General features: G+C 37.3%; 7 protein-coding genes across 7 annotated transcripts; 2 read left to right on the forward strand and 5 right to left on the reverse strand.

The window, feature by feature from the left end:
* Positions 1-140: 140 nt before the first annotated feature.
* KQ657_002483 (uncharacterized protein) lies at positions 141-2,186 on the forward strand (the record flags this gene model as incomplete). Its single annotated transcript, XM_043193243.1, has 1 exon — positions 141-2,186. The coding sequence occupies one exon, from the start codon at positions 141-143 to the stop codon at positions 2,184-2,186; it is 2,046 nt and encodes a 681-aa protein (XP_043047669.1).
* Positions 2,187-2,341: 155 nt separating this feature from the next.
* On the reverse strand, positions 2,342-4,294 carry SSC1 (Hsp70 family ATPase; the record flags this gene model as incomplete). Its single annotated transcript, XM_043193244.1, has 1 exon — positions 2,342-4,294. The coding sequence occupies one exon, from the start codon at positions 4,292-4,294 to the stop codon at positions 2,342-2,344; it is 1,953 nt and encodes a 650-aa protein (XP_043047670.1).
* Positions 4,295-4,781: 487 nt separating this feature from the next.
* On the reverse strand, positions 4,782-6,140 carry KQ657_002485 (uncharacterized protein; the record flags this gene model as incomplete). The annotated part of the gene is made up of 1 exon (XM_043193245.1): positions 4,782-6,140. The coding sequence occupies one exon, from the start codon at positions 6,138-6,140 to the stop codon at positions 4,782-4,784; it is 1,359 nt and encodes a 452-aa protein (XP_043047671.1).
* Positions 6,141-6,371: 231 nt separating this feature from the next.
* KQ657_002486 (RNA methyltransferase) lies at positions 6,372-7,277 on the reverse strand (the record flags this gene model as incomplete). Its single annotated transcript, XM_043193246.1, has 1 exon — positions 6,372-7,277. One exon carries the CDS (start codon positions 7,275-7,277, stop codon positions 6,372-6,374), a length of 906 nt encoding a protein of 301 aa, XP_043047672.1.
* A 1,767-nt stretch (positions 7,278-9,044) lies between these two features.
* On the forward strand, positions 9,045-10,211 carry KQ657_002487 (uncharacterized protein; the record flags this gene model as incomplete). Its single annotated transcript, XM_043193247.1, has 2 exons — positions 9,045-9,048; positions 9,106-10,211. 2 exons carry the CDS (start codon positions 9,045-9,047, stop codon positions 10,209-10,211), a joined length of 1,110 nt encoding a protein of 369 aa, XP_043047673.1.
* A 36-nt stretch (positions 10,212-10,247) lies between these two features.
* Positions 10,248-11,045, reverse strand: URA3 (orotidine-5'-phosphate decarboxylase; the record flags this gene model as incomplete). Its single annotated transcript, XM_043193248.1, has 1 exon — positions 10,248-11,045. One exon carries the CDS (start codon positions 11,043-11,045, stop codon positions 10,248-10,250), a length of 798 nt encoding a protein of 265 aa, XP_043047674.1.
* Positions 11,046-11,194: 149 nt separating this feature from the next.
* Positions 11,195-15,619, reverse strand: GEA2 (Arf family guanine nucleotide exchange factor; the record flags this gene model as incomplete). Its single annotated transcript, XM_043193249.1, has 1 exon — positions 11,195-15,619. One exon carries the CDS (start codon positions 15,617-15,619, stop codon positions 11,195-11,197), a length of 4,425 nt encoding a protein of 1,474 aa, XP_043047675.1.
* Between the last annotated feature and the right edge of the window lie 230 nt (positions 15,620-15,849).

Consider the following 15,849-nt stretch of genomic DNA (forward strand, 5'->3'; position numbering starts at 1 on the left):
ACCCCAGTTAGGTAAGATTATGGCGTGCGTACGTCAACGCCTACAAGATGCAATAAGAGGCTGAACCATGGCCGAGGCAACTTCAAGAGAATAAACTACTCAAAGGGAGTCAATTGGTGGTTTAACATAAAGACACCAAGATGTCATCTAAATATGAAGAATCTGAATATTCTGCTTTGCCTTCAAGATCTGGATCCAAACGGTATTCTCCTGTGCTTTTCAGTCAAAACCAGGCACAATCAGAGCTACAACCACCATTTGAATCTTCACAGGATCAACAACAACACACAAATCAAGATCAGGTTGCATATGATTATTCCCTGGTGCAGAATTCTTATAGTGCATTTGGTTCTTGGGATTCAGTGCTTAACAAAGACATTTGTCGACTCTTAGGCATTCCCGACGCACCTTCAGTTAAGTCATCCGAAGAGGGAAAGTGGTCTGCCTTGCTCTTGGATACCGTTCCTACACCTGATACTATCGTAACAATACCACTGAAAGAACATAGTATTAAAGGTGGTACTACTAATCATATAATAGACTCAATACCGTCGTCAACTGACACTACAAATACCCCGGATATTTCACTTACTATGTCTAATGATACATTAGATCTTTTAACTCCAAGGGACATTCAATACGAAAATACCCTGTACTTCCGAAACCAACAACCTCCACAAAGCGCCCGTTCCTCAATGAGACAGAATCCTTATTTACTATTGGAGGGCCACCATCAGGTTCCGGCAAAATATTCTCAATTTATCTTGAGACAACTAAGTCCAGGTGATTTACTGGCGGATTTGGATCATCTTTCCAGATTTACCGACTCCGAATCAAATGGAGGTGGGTCTCTTTTCCATCCAAGTATTATGACTACTACATCTGGTGATGAAGCAGCCACTACCACCAGAAAACAATTTATACGTCATGGTCATCATAATTCGGAAACCGGATCTCAAGTAACAATCTTTTCCACTCGAGATCAACACTTTGCCATGAACATTAGACGTAACACCAGCGGTGGCCACAACAACAACCATCGAAAGTCTGTGAAATCAATGACTCGATCAGATGGGATACTTGATTTGAAGGCAGCAGCTCATCATAATAAGAGACAACTTCATCAACCACAAGACAACTCCAGTACCGCCAAACCACACTTGACCAGAAGTAAGGCTATCAAGAACAAAACTGGAGGGTATTTGTATCGATTGAAGGTTCGAATGTTAAGGCTTGCAGCTAAAATCAAAAAGTTCAAGTTTTATAGCTTCAAAGTCAAATCCAAAAGACAACCAACCATTAAACAGCATAAACCCAAAACGATTCAATTAATAAGAAACTTTAGAGGTTCAATCTCTTCTTCTTCCAATGCCAATCATCTGGTGCACAAAATTTCCAATATGGAACAAGTTAGAATGTTATTGAATAAACCATTGCCAGCGATCAAGGGTAACACTAATAATGACCCCACCAATCAAGACACTAATACTACTACTCAGGACACAATTACTATAACCCAAGACACTACTACTAAAAAGAATATTATCAATACCAGTACATCCAACCCCCTTTCCAACCCCTTGAGGCCTCCTAAGTTACGGCACCCCCATCTCCACCCCAACTCCAACAATTCGCGACTCATGGATATGTCACCCAGCTATGAACGGTTCTCAGACATGTATGAGCTTTCAAAGAATAGAAAGAGACAGAATTTATTGAAGTTCCAAAATGAGCAACGTCACCTGGCTCTTGAATGGGATTTTGTTCAACTTTGGCAAAGCTACTTGTTCTATGTGTTTTGTAAACGGATGCAACTAAGATTTGAAATCAACCAATTCAAACAGTTTTTATCTATGGAATACGCTAGAATGAGGAAGGCCAGTAATCATGTTTCAGAACGGTCCAATACCATAAAATCTTCAACAGTAGCTTCTTCTTGTTATGATAACATGTCCATATCATCATCTTCATCTTCTACATCCTCAAGTACAACAACGTCAAAGACAACCTCAATGGATGCCCGGTTCAAACAAAAGTTCAACAGAAGATCTATGCTTGGAGAAATGTTGGACTATGATTCAGATCTTGATACTGAAACAGCTTCAATCACAACCCTTGGTTCCCAATCTTATGCATCAAATGCTTATGGTGCCATCAACAATACTAATAAAAGAATTAATACATAGCTCAGAATTTAATACCTTTTCATATCATTTTATATATACAAGTAAAAGACACTTATTAACAAGACAAAAGACTCTCAATGTTTTAAAGAGTTATGACTTAATGGGAAGAAAGAGAAAACAAGAAACAAATAAAAACATCATCATTATAATTAAACTTAGTTCTTTGGTTCTTCAGATGATGAAGATGAAGAAGATCCATCATCATTGTTCTTGTACAACTTTTCGAAAACCTTCAAGGACTCATTTTGTAATTCTTCAGTCTTAGCCTTCAATTCAGCAGCATCAACTTCATCACCAGATTGGGCCTTAACAACAATTTCCTTCAAGGCAGAAATTTGGGTTCTAACCTTTTCAGCATCAGCGGCATCCAATTTATCCTTGAATTCATTCAAAGAGTTTTCAGTGTCAATACATAATTGATCTGCTCTGTTAGCAGCTTCAATGGATTCCTTTCTGGCCTTATCAGATTCAGCAAACTTTTCAGCATCAGCAACCATTTGTTCGATTTCAGAATCAGATAAACCAGAAGATCCTGCAACAGTGATAGAAGCATCCTTGTTGGTAGCCTTATCCTTAGCTGAAACCTTGATGATACCATCAGTATCAATGTCAAAGGTAACTTCAATTTGGGGAACACCCTTTGGAGCTGGTGGAATACCAGATAAGGTAAAGTTACCAATTAACTTGTTGTCCTTAGTCAATTCTCTTTCACCTTGGAAAACTCTAATCTCAACAGATGTTTGACCGTTAGAAGCAGTAGAGAAAACTTGAGACTTCTTAGCTGGAATAGTAGTGTTTCTGTTAATCAATCTGGCAAAGACACCACCCATGGTTTCAATACCTAAAGACAATGGAGTAACATCCAACAAGACAACATCAGTGACTTCACCAGCCAAAATACCACCTTGAATGGCAGCACCCATAGCAACAGCTTCATCTGGGTTGACAGCCTTGGAAGCATCCTTACCGAAAATAGACTTGACGGTTTCGATAACCTTTGGCATACGAGACATACCACCAACCAAGATAACTTCAGAAATGTCTGAGGTACTCAAACCAGCATCCTTCAAAGCCTTCTTACATGGTTCGAGGGTTCTCTTAACTAAAGGTTCAACCAATTTTTCAAATTGGGCTCTGGTGATCTTTTGGTTGATATGCTTTGGACCAGAAGCATCAGCAGTAATAAATGGCAAGTTGATTTCGGTAGCAACAGTGGAAGACAATTCAATCTTGGCCTTTTCAGCAGCTTCTCTGATTCTTTGGATAGCCATTCTATCCTTTTCCAAATCAATACCAGTTTCCTTCTTAAAGTTGTCAACAATGTTTCTAACAACAGCAATATCAAAATCTTCACCCCCCAAATGAGTGTCACCGTTAGTGGATTTGACTTCAAAGACACCGTTACCAATATCCAAAATGGAGATATCAAAAGTACCACCACCCAAATCAAAGACAGCAACAACTTGACCATCATTCTTTTCTAAACCATAAGCCAAAGCAGCAGCAGTTGGTTCGTTAACAACTCTTAAAACGTTCAAACCAACAATCTTACCAGCATCCTTGGTAGCTTGTCTTTGAGCATCATTGAAATAAGCAGGACAAGTAACAACAGCGTTCTTAACAGTCTTACCCAAGTTAGCTTCAGCAGTTTCCTTCATCTTGTTCAAGATGAATCCACCAATTTGTTGTGGAGAGTACTTTTCATCTCTAGCTTCTAACCAAGCATCACCATTTTCGTGTTTAACAATCTTGTAAGGAACTTGGTTCAAATCTCTTTGAACTTCTGGGTCTTCGAAACGACGACCAATCAATCTCTTGGTGGCAAATAAAGTGTTTTCTGGGTTAACAACAGCTTGACGTTTAGCTGGAATACCAACTAATCTTTCACCGTCCTTGGTGAAGGCAACAATAGAAGGTGTAGTTCTACCACCTTCTGCGTTTTCAATGATCTTTGGGGTCTTACCTTCCATAATGGCAACAGCAGAATTAGTGGTACCTAAATCAATACCAATGACTGGGCCATGTGGAGAGGCTGTAGAGTTGGCACGAACGGCCATAACAGCACGAGCAACAGTGTTGCTTCTCACAGAGTTTCTAGCAGCTAACATTATTGTGAATTGAATGTGTTAGTTGATTAAGAAGTGGAGTCTTCCTGATAGTCATAATCCGGGGATCACTACCTTTAAATCCTCCACTAGTGAAAATTTTTCGGTGGCCGGTTCTGGCTCCGATTGAGGGAGTTACCCGGACACAAACCTCAAAACCGAACCTTCGAGAATCGGTATTATATTTCCATACCTTTGTGCCAGATCGGGGTTTTACATACACAACTACTACCGATACATTATTACTATTACTATAATGATTGTTCTATTATCATTCTTCAATAATAACATTATTACTATTATTATTATATTACATTTAGTATAAATTATTACATTATATAGGAAGGACTATAATACAACTACTCCACGACATGAAAACTTATTGGTAAATCATACCTAGAAGCAGATCAGACACAAATAGGAAGCAACCATTGACTTTAGAAAGAACTCTAAAGAAGTTTGTTATTTTGTTTCATTTCTTCTCTTCTTCTCAAGTGAGTAAATCCTGTGGTAGGTTGCCATTCATAATCCATGTCAATGACTTATTATCCCGGAATGTTTCAATGTAAGAAATGACCTCATCGGCCAGTTTACCATATTTTTCCATTCCTCGGTGAATAGCATCACATAACTTCTTTCTTCTTTGAAACCTTTTAGATTCTTTAGATCGAGAATCTCCTCGCCAATTATGTTTCCCATACTTATCATCCATTTCACATAATGGAATTTGACCTCTAAAACCCTTTGTGAATTCATCGTATATTTCTTTAATACTCATTGGATTGTGAAGAAATTCCACATTAAACTTGGGTTTTCGGGCCCCAAGCCGTCCACTACGATCCGCGTCATCTTCATCATCTTCATCAACGTCATCCACATCAACATTATTGCCTTCATCATTTCTCTTTTTTCTTTTACGGGAGTCATTCAGTGGTCTTTGAAGTCTTTTAAGTGCTGCAGCAGCCGCTGAATCGGTTGACAACCCTCCTGGAATCTGGTGAGGATTTTGTGTATGCTCCTCTTGATGATGAGGATGATGATGAGAATGGGTCATGGAATCATCCAGTTGTTGTTCCTGAGCAGCAGCTTGTGCGACCGCAGCAACTGCAACATTGTGTAAAGCAGGGTCCATATTGCTATCAAGGGATACAGGTAGATGATGGTGGTGATGGAGATGTTGTTGCTGTTGCTGTTGCTGTTGTTGTTGCAGAAGTTGTTTCTTGGAATTTGAACCCTCATTATCTGTTTCTTTTGGGTAAGCACTTAAATCTTGTGCAATTGCTTGTAAACTGTGAGCCAAATCTTGATTTTTAACATCAGATGCAATATCCAGTAAAAGAGTTGTGAACTTATCAATTTTATGGTGAACAATTTCCAAATAACCCCTTAAATATGCCAATTCACCAGTTAATGCCAGAAACCTTTCCATTTCTGCTTTTTGAATATACTCTTTAAGCTTACCTGCAAATGGTTCAGGTAATTCATTTAATTCTATTTCCCCAATATCATCAACTTCAACTTGATGAGATTGTGATTGAACTTGTTGCAGTTGTGCCGGTTGTTGATTTGGTTTGGAAATGTCAGAGGATTCTACATCACCAACTACCTTAGATACTTCATTATCAAGCGTACCATTGACACCTTGATCCAATTCCACCCCATTTCCATCATGCGATCTATCACCTCCTCCAGCTACAGAAGTAGGTGCAGTGTCCAATTCACTACCACTTGGCTCATCATCTCCAATATCTGAATCTTCACCTTCCTCAACATCCTCATGGCCCACAAGCGTAGCTGCTTGGGCAACAGCAGCTGCCATGCTCTGCTCCAACTTCAACTCACTATCCATTAGTAAACTATTGTACGTAATATTTTGGTTGGCCTGTTAAACCTTTTGTTTGGAACCACGCTTGTGTAAATCACGGTTCTGGCGAATGTCGTTAAAAAATGTCTCGTTGATTGTTTATATTGGAGGACTCTCATCATCACTTTTTTGTCTCTCTCAAGACGACAAGGTCGTGCTTGGCACAATATATATGAACCCCACTAAGCCACCTATAATGTCGTTGGAGCCTTTCTTCTATGCAACACTGAACAGGGTAGAGTTAAGGATTAGGTATTCAGGATCAACAAACAGCTCATAGTCTATGTGTGTCTTGGTTACATCAGGTCCCCAAAATGCAAGGATTCCGCTGATATAATCACCTTCATATGGATACACCACTCTACATTTAGCCTCAGAACCAAAAAGTTGTTTGGTAACTTCACTCAATTGATCTGTGTTCAGCAGTCGAGGTAGAAACATTCCAAAGTTTGTAGAATATTGACTGAGCAGTTGTATAAGAGGTTTCAATGGTAATGGCTGCAACATATTCAAATCATAAGTATCTCTCAGATAATTGTTGCCTCCCCAAGGTGGAGAACTAAAGACGAAATCAAAGGGATGGTGAATACTTTCTTTTCGATGGGGGATACTTTGGTTAAGCCAATTTGGAGATTTGGACATTTGAATCCAATCTCCTTCAATACACCAAATATGATCTCTAATGCCGTAAACCTCTGCATTATGAATAGTACTAATGATGTTATTCTGACTGATATCTATAGCTACCACATGGGGGAATTCAGTAGCTAATTGAATGGCATTCCCTCCAGCTCCACAACAAACGTCAAGAATAAATTCAGCCTCTGGTAACATTTCACGAATCAATCGAGCTGTGAACAGTGCCACAGCTTCAGGGGTAACAGAAAACCACATATCTGAACTCATATATATCCCTTCATTGAATTTAGAAAACAATTTATATCGCTTCTTCCAGAACTTTTTACAATTATCTGGAAGAGTATTATAGTTGTGAATCAATAGCTCATCTTGAGGCTCGATTGTGTATTCGTCTTCACTTAACTTTTCTGTATTAGCCATCTGCTCTTGTTGGATTCTAAGGATTCTATCATCGTAACTATGAATGAATTCAGTAGTTCCCATTGCGACATTGTTCCAATGGTCAAAGCAAGATAATACATTCACAGTAATTAAATTTCATTAATTTTGTATGGTAACAGGTTTTTCCGCACACAGATTGCACCTACAATGCCACCTCACTGCACATACTATTAGACTTAAGTATATATATATAGAGTCAGTAACTGCCATATACTCTATGACTGGGTGGATGACGTATCAAGTAGAGCCAGCTCTACCTGTTGTTGCGGTTGTTGATTCTCCACGGATAGATTTGAGAGTAGTGAAGATATCTCATCGTCAGATTCGGCGTCTGAAGATATCTCTCTTACACCCTCACTAGGTATATCAAAGCATCGAGGGAGACGACTTGGTGCTATTGCCATTGCAAAGTTCGTTTGATAACATCTCATCATGGAACCTCCAAAGCGACATACAGTTGCATTATATACAAACCGTCTCTGATTTCTTCTAGGCCCTAACCCTTTGGTAACAATATCCAGACGACCTCCCTTTTGAGGTACACCCAAAGTCTTTTTCATCTGAGAATGGTACCGAAGTTTTTCGTATCTACGAGCATGACAGTGAGCACGACGACTGGGAGAAGTTGGACAAGAGGCTGTAGAAGGTGTAGATGTAGAAGGTTTAGATCCCGAAGGTGTAGATCCTGAAGAAAATGTAGAAGGTGCAGATGTGGATGTATAATTGTAGGAAGTATTTATTTGATTATGTGGAAATCCTTTATCCAGAGAATACGAATACTCCTTATCACTCATTTCAACATCTACCATCATGTATATTCCAAACCCATATACGAATCAAAAAGACAGCCTGAAAAAATCTAAATACACATATGGATACATACATAGATACAAAGATACAAAGATACATATATATATATATATATATCGTTTAAGCTAAGTTCCTTAATTTTCAGTTGTTCCACAGACATCCATCATCGGTATGCTCTTGAAGGTGATCCTAAAACAGCGAACAATCTCCTGTATTGTCGTTTAGAGCCGTAAGAGGATATTCACAATGCACAAAACTCAAAGTCAAAAGCACAAACTCTAAATTCTAACAACCACCACCATATTAATTGCTCCTAAAATGTTCTCCCTTTGACTCAAAGGGGGTGTATTGAGATAGTGTGTGTAAAAATTATAAATGAATGATCTCTTATCCAGTGGGGATGTAGGAATATGTGATTATATGTAAAAAATAACATGAATCTCGTATCCATCTTATATAAAGTACTAGATTCTCACTTTTATCGATAGGGATTTTCCCTTTTAATTTGAAATCTGCAAAGTTGGAGGATTGACATGAAATACGAATAAAATTTAGGTTAATTTTTTTTATTTAATTTGTTTAATCGTTTTCTATGTCGTATTTTTCTTAAACTTGTTCTTCACTTTCAGTAAAATTTCAACATGTACCCCTCTCATACGCAATACTCTATATTACTTTTGTACGGTCTCCTCCTCACTTCTCCACATTCTCCTTTCAATGCCAAAGTCACGTGAACATTCACGTGAACCTTAAATATTTGGTAACTCACAGTGCTGTGAGGTATAGAATCCAATTTTGATTCACTAGTAAAATATACCATTACCCTTAAAGTTAACTCAATATACACTTACACAAAAATTAATAGTAGTCGTTGTGTTTTGCTACTAAGTTGTTAACTTTGGTTTGGTTTAGGTTTAGGTTTCCCTTATTAATTTATTCATTCGTTCTTATTCTCCATTATATTCCTTCCCCTGACACTTGTCTAATGAATTGCTTAATATGAGTGCTATAACACTGGATGACACTCCGATTCAGGAACATTTGCCGTCATCATCCTCAGGTATAAAGGCGAGTACCGTGACTCTTTCCACAGCAGGTGTTCGAGCTGTTGTGTATCAGCTTCAAAGTATAATGTTACGGGCTCCAGCCAAACTATTCCGACCTTCAAGATTTGATTATTTTGCAGTTATAAGAGCAAGAGCAGAACAATACGATAATTTAAAAGATAAACCCTATAAGATTCGAACACATTCAACATTAGCAATGCTTATCAAAGTAATTAATAAAGAAGGTTGGAAATTAATACCTGATCAAATCCTACCACCATTTATTGCCAATTCGATCTCAGGTATGGTATTATATTCAACTTATTTAGGGATAACTGGTAGTGAAAGTCCAACTTATTGGAATTCTTGGAAAGGTGGGTTTGTTGCTGGAGCAATCCAATCGTTTATAGCTGCACCAGTGGATGCTATATTCACCAGATCTTCTGTTTCAGAAGTAATTAATGGTCTGCATCAAAATCTTTGGGTTTATGGTTTAAAAAAATTAAAAGAAATTGGTGTATCTGGAGTATTTGCAGGTTATCTTTTTTCATTTGTTAAAGAAAGTCTTGGTTTTGCATTTTATTTCAGTACTTTTGAAACCATAAAAACTAAAATGTATAATATGACGTATGGAATCATTGTTTCCATGAGAAAATTCAAAAGAAATTGGTTAAGTTGGTTTCTGAAACCTATTCGTTATTCACCTGATGAAGAGAAGAAAATTATTATGGAACATAAAAGACTGACAAAAATTTTAAAATCTGCTTTTGTTTTATTGGCTGGTGCCTCTGCTGCTGTTTCTTTATTGGCAATCCAATACCCCATATCTAAAGCTCAAAATATCCATTTGGCTCGATTAGAAACTTTGGATATTTATAATGCTTCGAGAAATTATCAACGTCGTAAACCTTTCATTAAAGTTTACTATAATTCTTATAAGGAAACTTATCAACAAATACTAAAGATGAAAAGAAAAAGTAGACAAACATGGGGTCAATTTGCGTATAAAGGATTTTTAAGAAACACTATCACTACGATCCCAGCCATATCTGTTGGATTACTTGTATTTGAAATGTTAAGAGCTCGAATTATAGATGAAGATGAATTACTTCAAAGTTAATTGTACATAGTTAGTATTTATTTATTTTATATATACTTAGATTCTACCAGTTTTCTTCAAATAAGCATTCCAGCCAGCATCTCTATATCTTTGACCTTCAACCTGAGGATCTCTGCCTTTACCAAATAATCCTCTACCCACAATGATGATGTCTGTCCCAGTCAGAACAACTTCATCCACAGTTCTATATTGTTGACCCAAGGCATCACCCTTGTCATCTAAACCAACACCGGGAGTCATAACGAGCCAGTCAAACCCTTCAAATTCAACACTACGTTGCGCTATAAACCCAATAACAAACTCCTTATCAGTTTTGGCTATATCAATGGTCTTGTCAGTGTACTCACCATATGCTAATGATCCCTTAGATGATAACTCAGCCAACATCAATAATCCTCTAGGCTCACTAGTGGTCTCCAAGGCTGCTTCTTTCAACCCCTTGACTATCCCTGCTCCCGTAATACCATGGGCATTGGTAATGTCTGCCCATTGAGCAATCTTGTACACTCCACCAGAATATTGTGACTTGACGGTGTTGCCAATATCAGCAAACTTCCGGTCTTCAAAGATCATAAAGTTATGTTTTTTGGCCAATGCAAGTAAGGGAACAACTGTTCCTTCATATGTAAAGTCATCTATGATATCTATGTGAGTCTTGACTAAACAAATGTATGGACCTAACTTTTCAATCAATGCTAACAATTCGCTAGTGGTTTTGACATCAACAGAAGCACACAAATTGGACTTCTTCTCATCCATAAGCTTGAGTAACCGTTGAGCTACAGCAGATGGATGCGACGATGCTCTTTCCGTATATGTTTGAGTATTCACCATTGTAATATGAAGAGAGAAGATGAGTAGTAAACGAGAAGATAAAGAGTGTGCTCCTGAGCTATAGCTTTTTAATTTTTCGCATGTTCGCGATGAGTTGAACCACACACGACGATTGAAAACTCAACCATACTATATTAAGACTATACCTATTATACAGCTTCTGCTATTGGAACTGATTTCTCCTCGTTCTGAGTTACACCACTTTCAATATCAAACTCCCCTTTAAGCAAAGGTGCAATGACGGCAACTTTTTGCCAAGATTCAGTCCAAATAGGTGTACCTTGTTCCAAGTATTTATGACTTTGTAAAACTAAAATCATATTCTTCAATACTTCAGCTTGAACCTCTTGTACCTTGGACGACTGCTCTACTTTAGTAAAGGCAAGGAAACCATCTAAGATCCTGGCCCAGATGCTATGAACGTCATTAACGGGCATTTGAGTTATGTGTTGCAAGAATGCTTTACTCACGAGTGAAGAAGCTTCACTTTGAGTCATTGGGAACCCACTTGGGTCAGTTGAAAGAACTTCTGGCTTAGATAACTCGGCCAATAATGGAAGTAACCCATTGTCAAATATTCCTAATGGTGTTAAATAATCTTTTTCATCATCAATGTTAATAACCTTAGCCTGTAACACCGAAAGAGCAAATGCACGGATCTCACGACATGGATTGAAACATTGATGAGCCAATGCTTGAATATGAGCATATGGTTCTATGCCATCCTTAAATTCAGTTGGATTAATCGTATTGGGTAATTCGGCAGTTAATGAGATGGAAATCTTACCCATTTCCACCAATTCCTTGAAAACTCCAATTTGTTCTTCAGTTCTCTTCTTCTTTTCTTCGGGATCCTCTTGTTCATAGCGAGCCACGAAGGAACTAAGTGAAGAAATTTCATCTAATAGTCCCAAAACTGAAATATAATTATTAGGATTAATAAATTTCCGTGGTCCTTTAATCAAATCTTCTAAAAGTTGTAAGATTCTTTTGGTGAATTGCTGACCAGGTGCAAACATCCTCCATGAATTCCAATATTGTTCATTGTTAAGTAATTGTTCACAGCACCAACTATCATCATCAACAAGTGAAATCAATGGCAGAAATGCTGGTTCCCCGTATTTCTGTAATGAGTCCTTATCAAATGTTTCAGTTAAAAACTTAAGTGTATCCAATAAATCTTCAGTTTCGGTTTGTCTTGCCAATAAAAACTTATAGACAACCAATCTCAACTTACCCTTTTTATTTATATCCCAATCCAATTTAATAGCATCATTAACTTTTCTGGTAACACTTTTATCATCAAGGAGTAATGAAAAGCAAACAAGTATTTCAAACAAGAATAACACTTCTGGTTCAAATACTCGCTTGTTCTCCGATGACGGAGTAGGAATAGCTTGCAATGAAAGTTCAATAAATGCTCGTAAATCAGGTTTCGACTTAGAAATTGATTCGAAAATGCTTGAAATGTTGATGGAGTTTATGCAATCAATTGTTGATAAGGTAGATTCAATTTCTTGTTCTGTTGGTTCTGGTGGTTCATCAGAATAACCTCTTAAAAAGGATGAAAATGTTGACAATATTCCTGTATTATTCAATGGTTTAGATCTGTTGATAATATAACGAGGTTTAACATTGGGGAGTGGTTCAAGAATGAGTTTCTTTTGGAACTCAGTGAAAATATTGGGGTTGATCAAACAACTTTCAAAAAGTCGTAAAATAATGGCCAAAACTTTGTCCCATGCTGGGCTCACCTTGCATTTATTCTTCTTCAATAATCGGAATAAAACAACTGCCGATAATTGCCCTTTAAAATCTCTTCCAAACAGCACAGACATGTTACTCACAGTAATGACTTCTTCCTTCTTGTCAATCCTAATTTGAGTTACAGGAATATCTTCTCGAAGATCATCATTTGTGGCGATTCTTCTAACTTCTCCACTTAAAGAGGTCAACTCAACCAAATTGTAAATAATTTTATCAGTAGCTTCCTCCAAGTTATAAAATAAGCAAATGTTCACGCACTTATCAACAGTTGACATTAAACTGGTGATCACATGATCATCAGATGCAGATCGGTACACGTCAAAGATAGTATCAATTAATTTGTCAACAGTTGAACTAAACAATACCTTGTCAAATTGACAGATTTGAGGTAAATCAAAGTCAAGAGCATCATAAGTTGTCTTTCGACTTGAAATAAGATTATGCCATGCATCATCAAACCATTTATCTGTTCCGTGATGTTCTTCGGGCATAATAATTTCTCTGTCCTTAATACCATTATAGATCTTGGTTAAGTACCAATCTGGGAAATCCTTACCATTATAACATCCTCTTACATTGTTCTTGTAATCACTAAATTGCATGGGTTTCTTAACTTGAGGATTATGCAAGTCAGTGTTCAACATAATAATGGAAAATGATAAAACAAAAACAGAATCACGATCCGGAGCAATTGAGTCTTCAGATTCATTTGTTGTATCAATACATTCAACGTATCTTCCAGCAAACAATTCAACCACTCTTTCAATTTGTTGGGCTTCTCCAGGTAACCTAAAACTTTTTAATAGAACTCTAATTGCTTCATCCACACGTAAATTGGAGAAATCAAACAAACCAATAAACTCTTGTAATATTGGTTTATTAGCTGGTTTCGCCAAGAATTCACCAAGTACTTTCTTATTCAATCTCCCTGATTTGGTGAAGAAGAATTCTGCTACTTCATGAATATCATCTTTGTCCTTTATAAAACCCAGTTCTTGAAGTGCAATTATACCTTCCTTGGGCTTATCATTGAGAATCTCCGTACATCTAATAAATGAAGTCTTTTGTTGGCGATCAATGATTAATTGATGCAATGGGATAGAATTAACGTCAGCATTAACATTTTTGATTCGGTCATTTATTCCTCCAATAAATGACAAGATTCCCTCTAAACAAATTGGAGGAACATTATCGGTTGAAGTAGCAGCAGACTCTGGTAATGCAAGAGCACACAAAAACTCAAGTGTTCTTGTCGATAAATCTGTCCGTTCGAAATCACAATCATAATCAATAAATAAATGGGTGAAAAAGACTGGAGTTCTTGTCCACATTAAGGAGAAAGACTCAATAAGCATTTCTTTAGTAAGTGAGGTTCTAGTGGTTATATTATTTCTATCAGTAAGCTTGTCATTTGCCTTCTTCTCTGGTAAAATGGATTGGTACAAAAGGGTCAATGACAATTCAATTTGGGATTTCAATTGTCTTCCTAAAACAATAGCAATAGTTGAAAATAACTGAAGGGACGCCTTTAATAATGCTGGAGATTCAGTAGTTGTCATTATTTGAAGCACATGTTTAGCAATTGGCCCAGAAACTATATTCATTAATGATGGATGATTTGGTACTTCTGTCCCTGCTACCTCAAGAGATGTATTAACAAGGGTTAAGGCAAACACACGAGTACTTTCCATATGTTGATATTGATTAGATGGACTTATCATGGATACTAAAATACTCATGAATTCAACCAAACAGGTGATGCCAAATGGTTCCTCTGTATATTTTGACTCTATTTGTGGGTGTTGATAATCCTTTTGCTCTTGACCATGTTCAGGTTCAGGTTCGGGTTTCATTTGGCTAACTGGAAATTCATCTTTAACAGATTCTTGTTTTTCATTAGTTACTGGAGTTTCGGCTCCTCCTTCAGTTCCACCAATAATATCCGCAGGTAATTGGGTATTGGGAAAATCTGTTGGTAATTCTTCATCTGTTATTTTTTCAGGCTCAATATATTTCAATTGATTGAAGATACGGAAAGTTATTGAGGACATACCCATTTCTGCAGCTCTTCGTAATACTTCACTTCTTTTCTTATTACAAGCCAATGAAAGACAAGTTTGAATCACCTCAGACACAGTTTCATTAGGAAGTAAGTTTGAGAAGGGACTTTTAACAATATCTTCCAACAATCTTAAAACTTTCAATAAAACTGCATCATCTGAATCTTGATCAGCAGCTTCAAATCGACAATGAGTTAAGGAAGTGATGATTTGAATTAATGTTTGTTGAAGATTCTTAGATTTAAATGAAATGATTTCATAATCTATGAATTTGGAAATTGCATTCAAAGCCATAGAAGTGATATAACCTGAAGTAGAAGCTGATTTTACAACCAATAGGAAGGGTTGTAACATGGTTAAACTATCGATCTCATATACATCCTTAGCTTCAGTTAAAATGGTCCTTAATTGTAAGAAACTAGAAGATAATGGATTATCATCAACAGTTTTCCTATTATTACTTAAATTAGATGCCAAAGTATTAATAGTATCTTCTTCACCAGTCCCGAAAATATCACCCGTGCCTAATATGGCAGCTACACCAGATTGAGACCATCTACTCATTTTCCTCATGGCAGCCGCCATTGCCATACACTCGTTGATAACCAAAGTGATCGGATCAACTGCCACTCCTCTCCCTATGGATTCCGCACCTGGTGTATTACTGGTTGAACTCATCAAGTTGGCAAAGGGCCTCACTAAAGGTCCTGGAGTGGGCGATTTGGCAGGTTGATGATTTGCTAACATCGCAACACACAAATAGTAAAAGTCTTGCTGCCGCCAGCCAAATTATACGAGCCAATATCTCTACGGCTATACTAACAGATCTTACAACAACAAGCTTAAGTATTGATCGTGTTCGAAACTTTATCGAAAACGATAAGTATTGGGTTGCGCACGACGTCGTGTAGAGTATCCAGTACATAGAAGTATATACCATGAATATATAATCGCATGTCCTATACACTGTTACTACA

The sequence above is a fragment of the Scheffersomyces spartinae genome (assembly GCF_019049425.1).
Source record: "Scheffersomyces spartinae strain ARV_011 chromosome Unknown scaffold_20, whole genome shotgun sequence".
Lineage (NCBI taxonomy): Eukaryota > Fungi > Ascomycota > Pichiomycetes > Serinales > Debaryomycetaceae > Lizanozyma > Lizanozyma spartinae.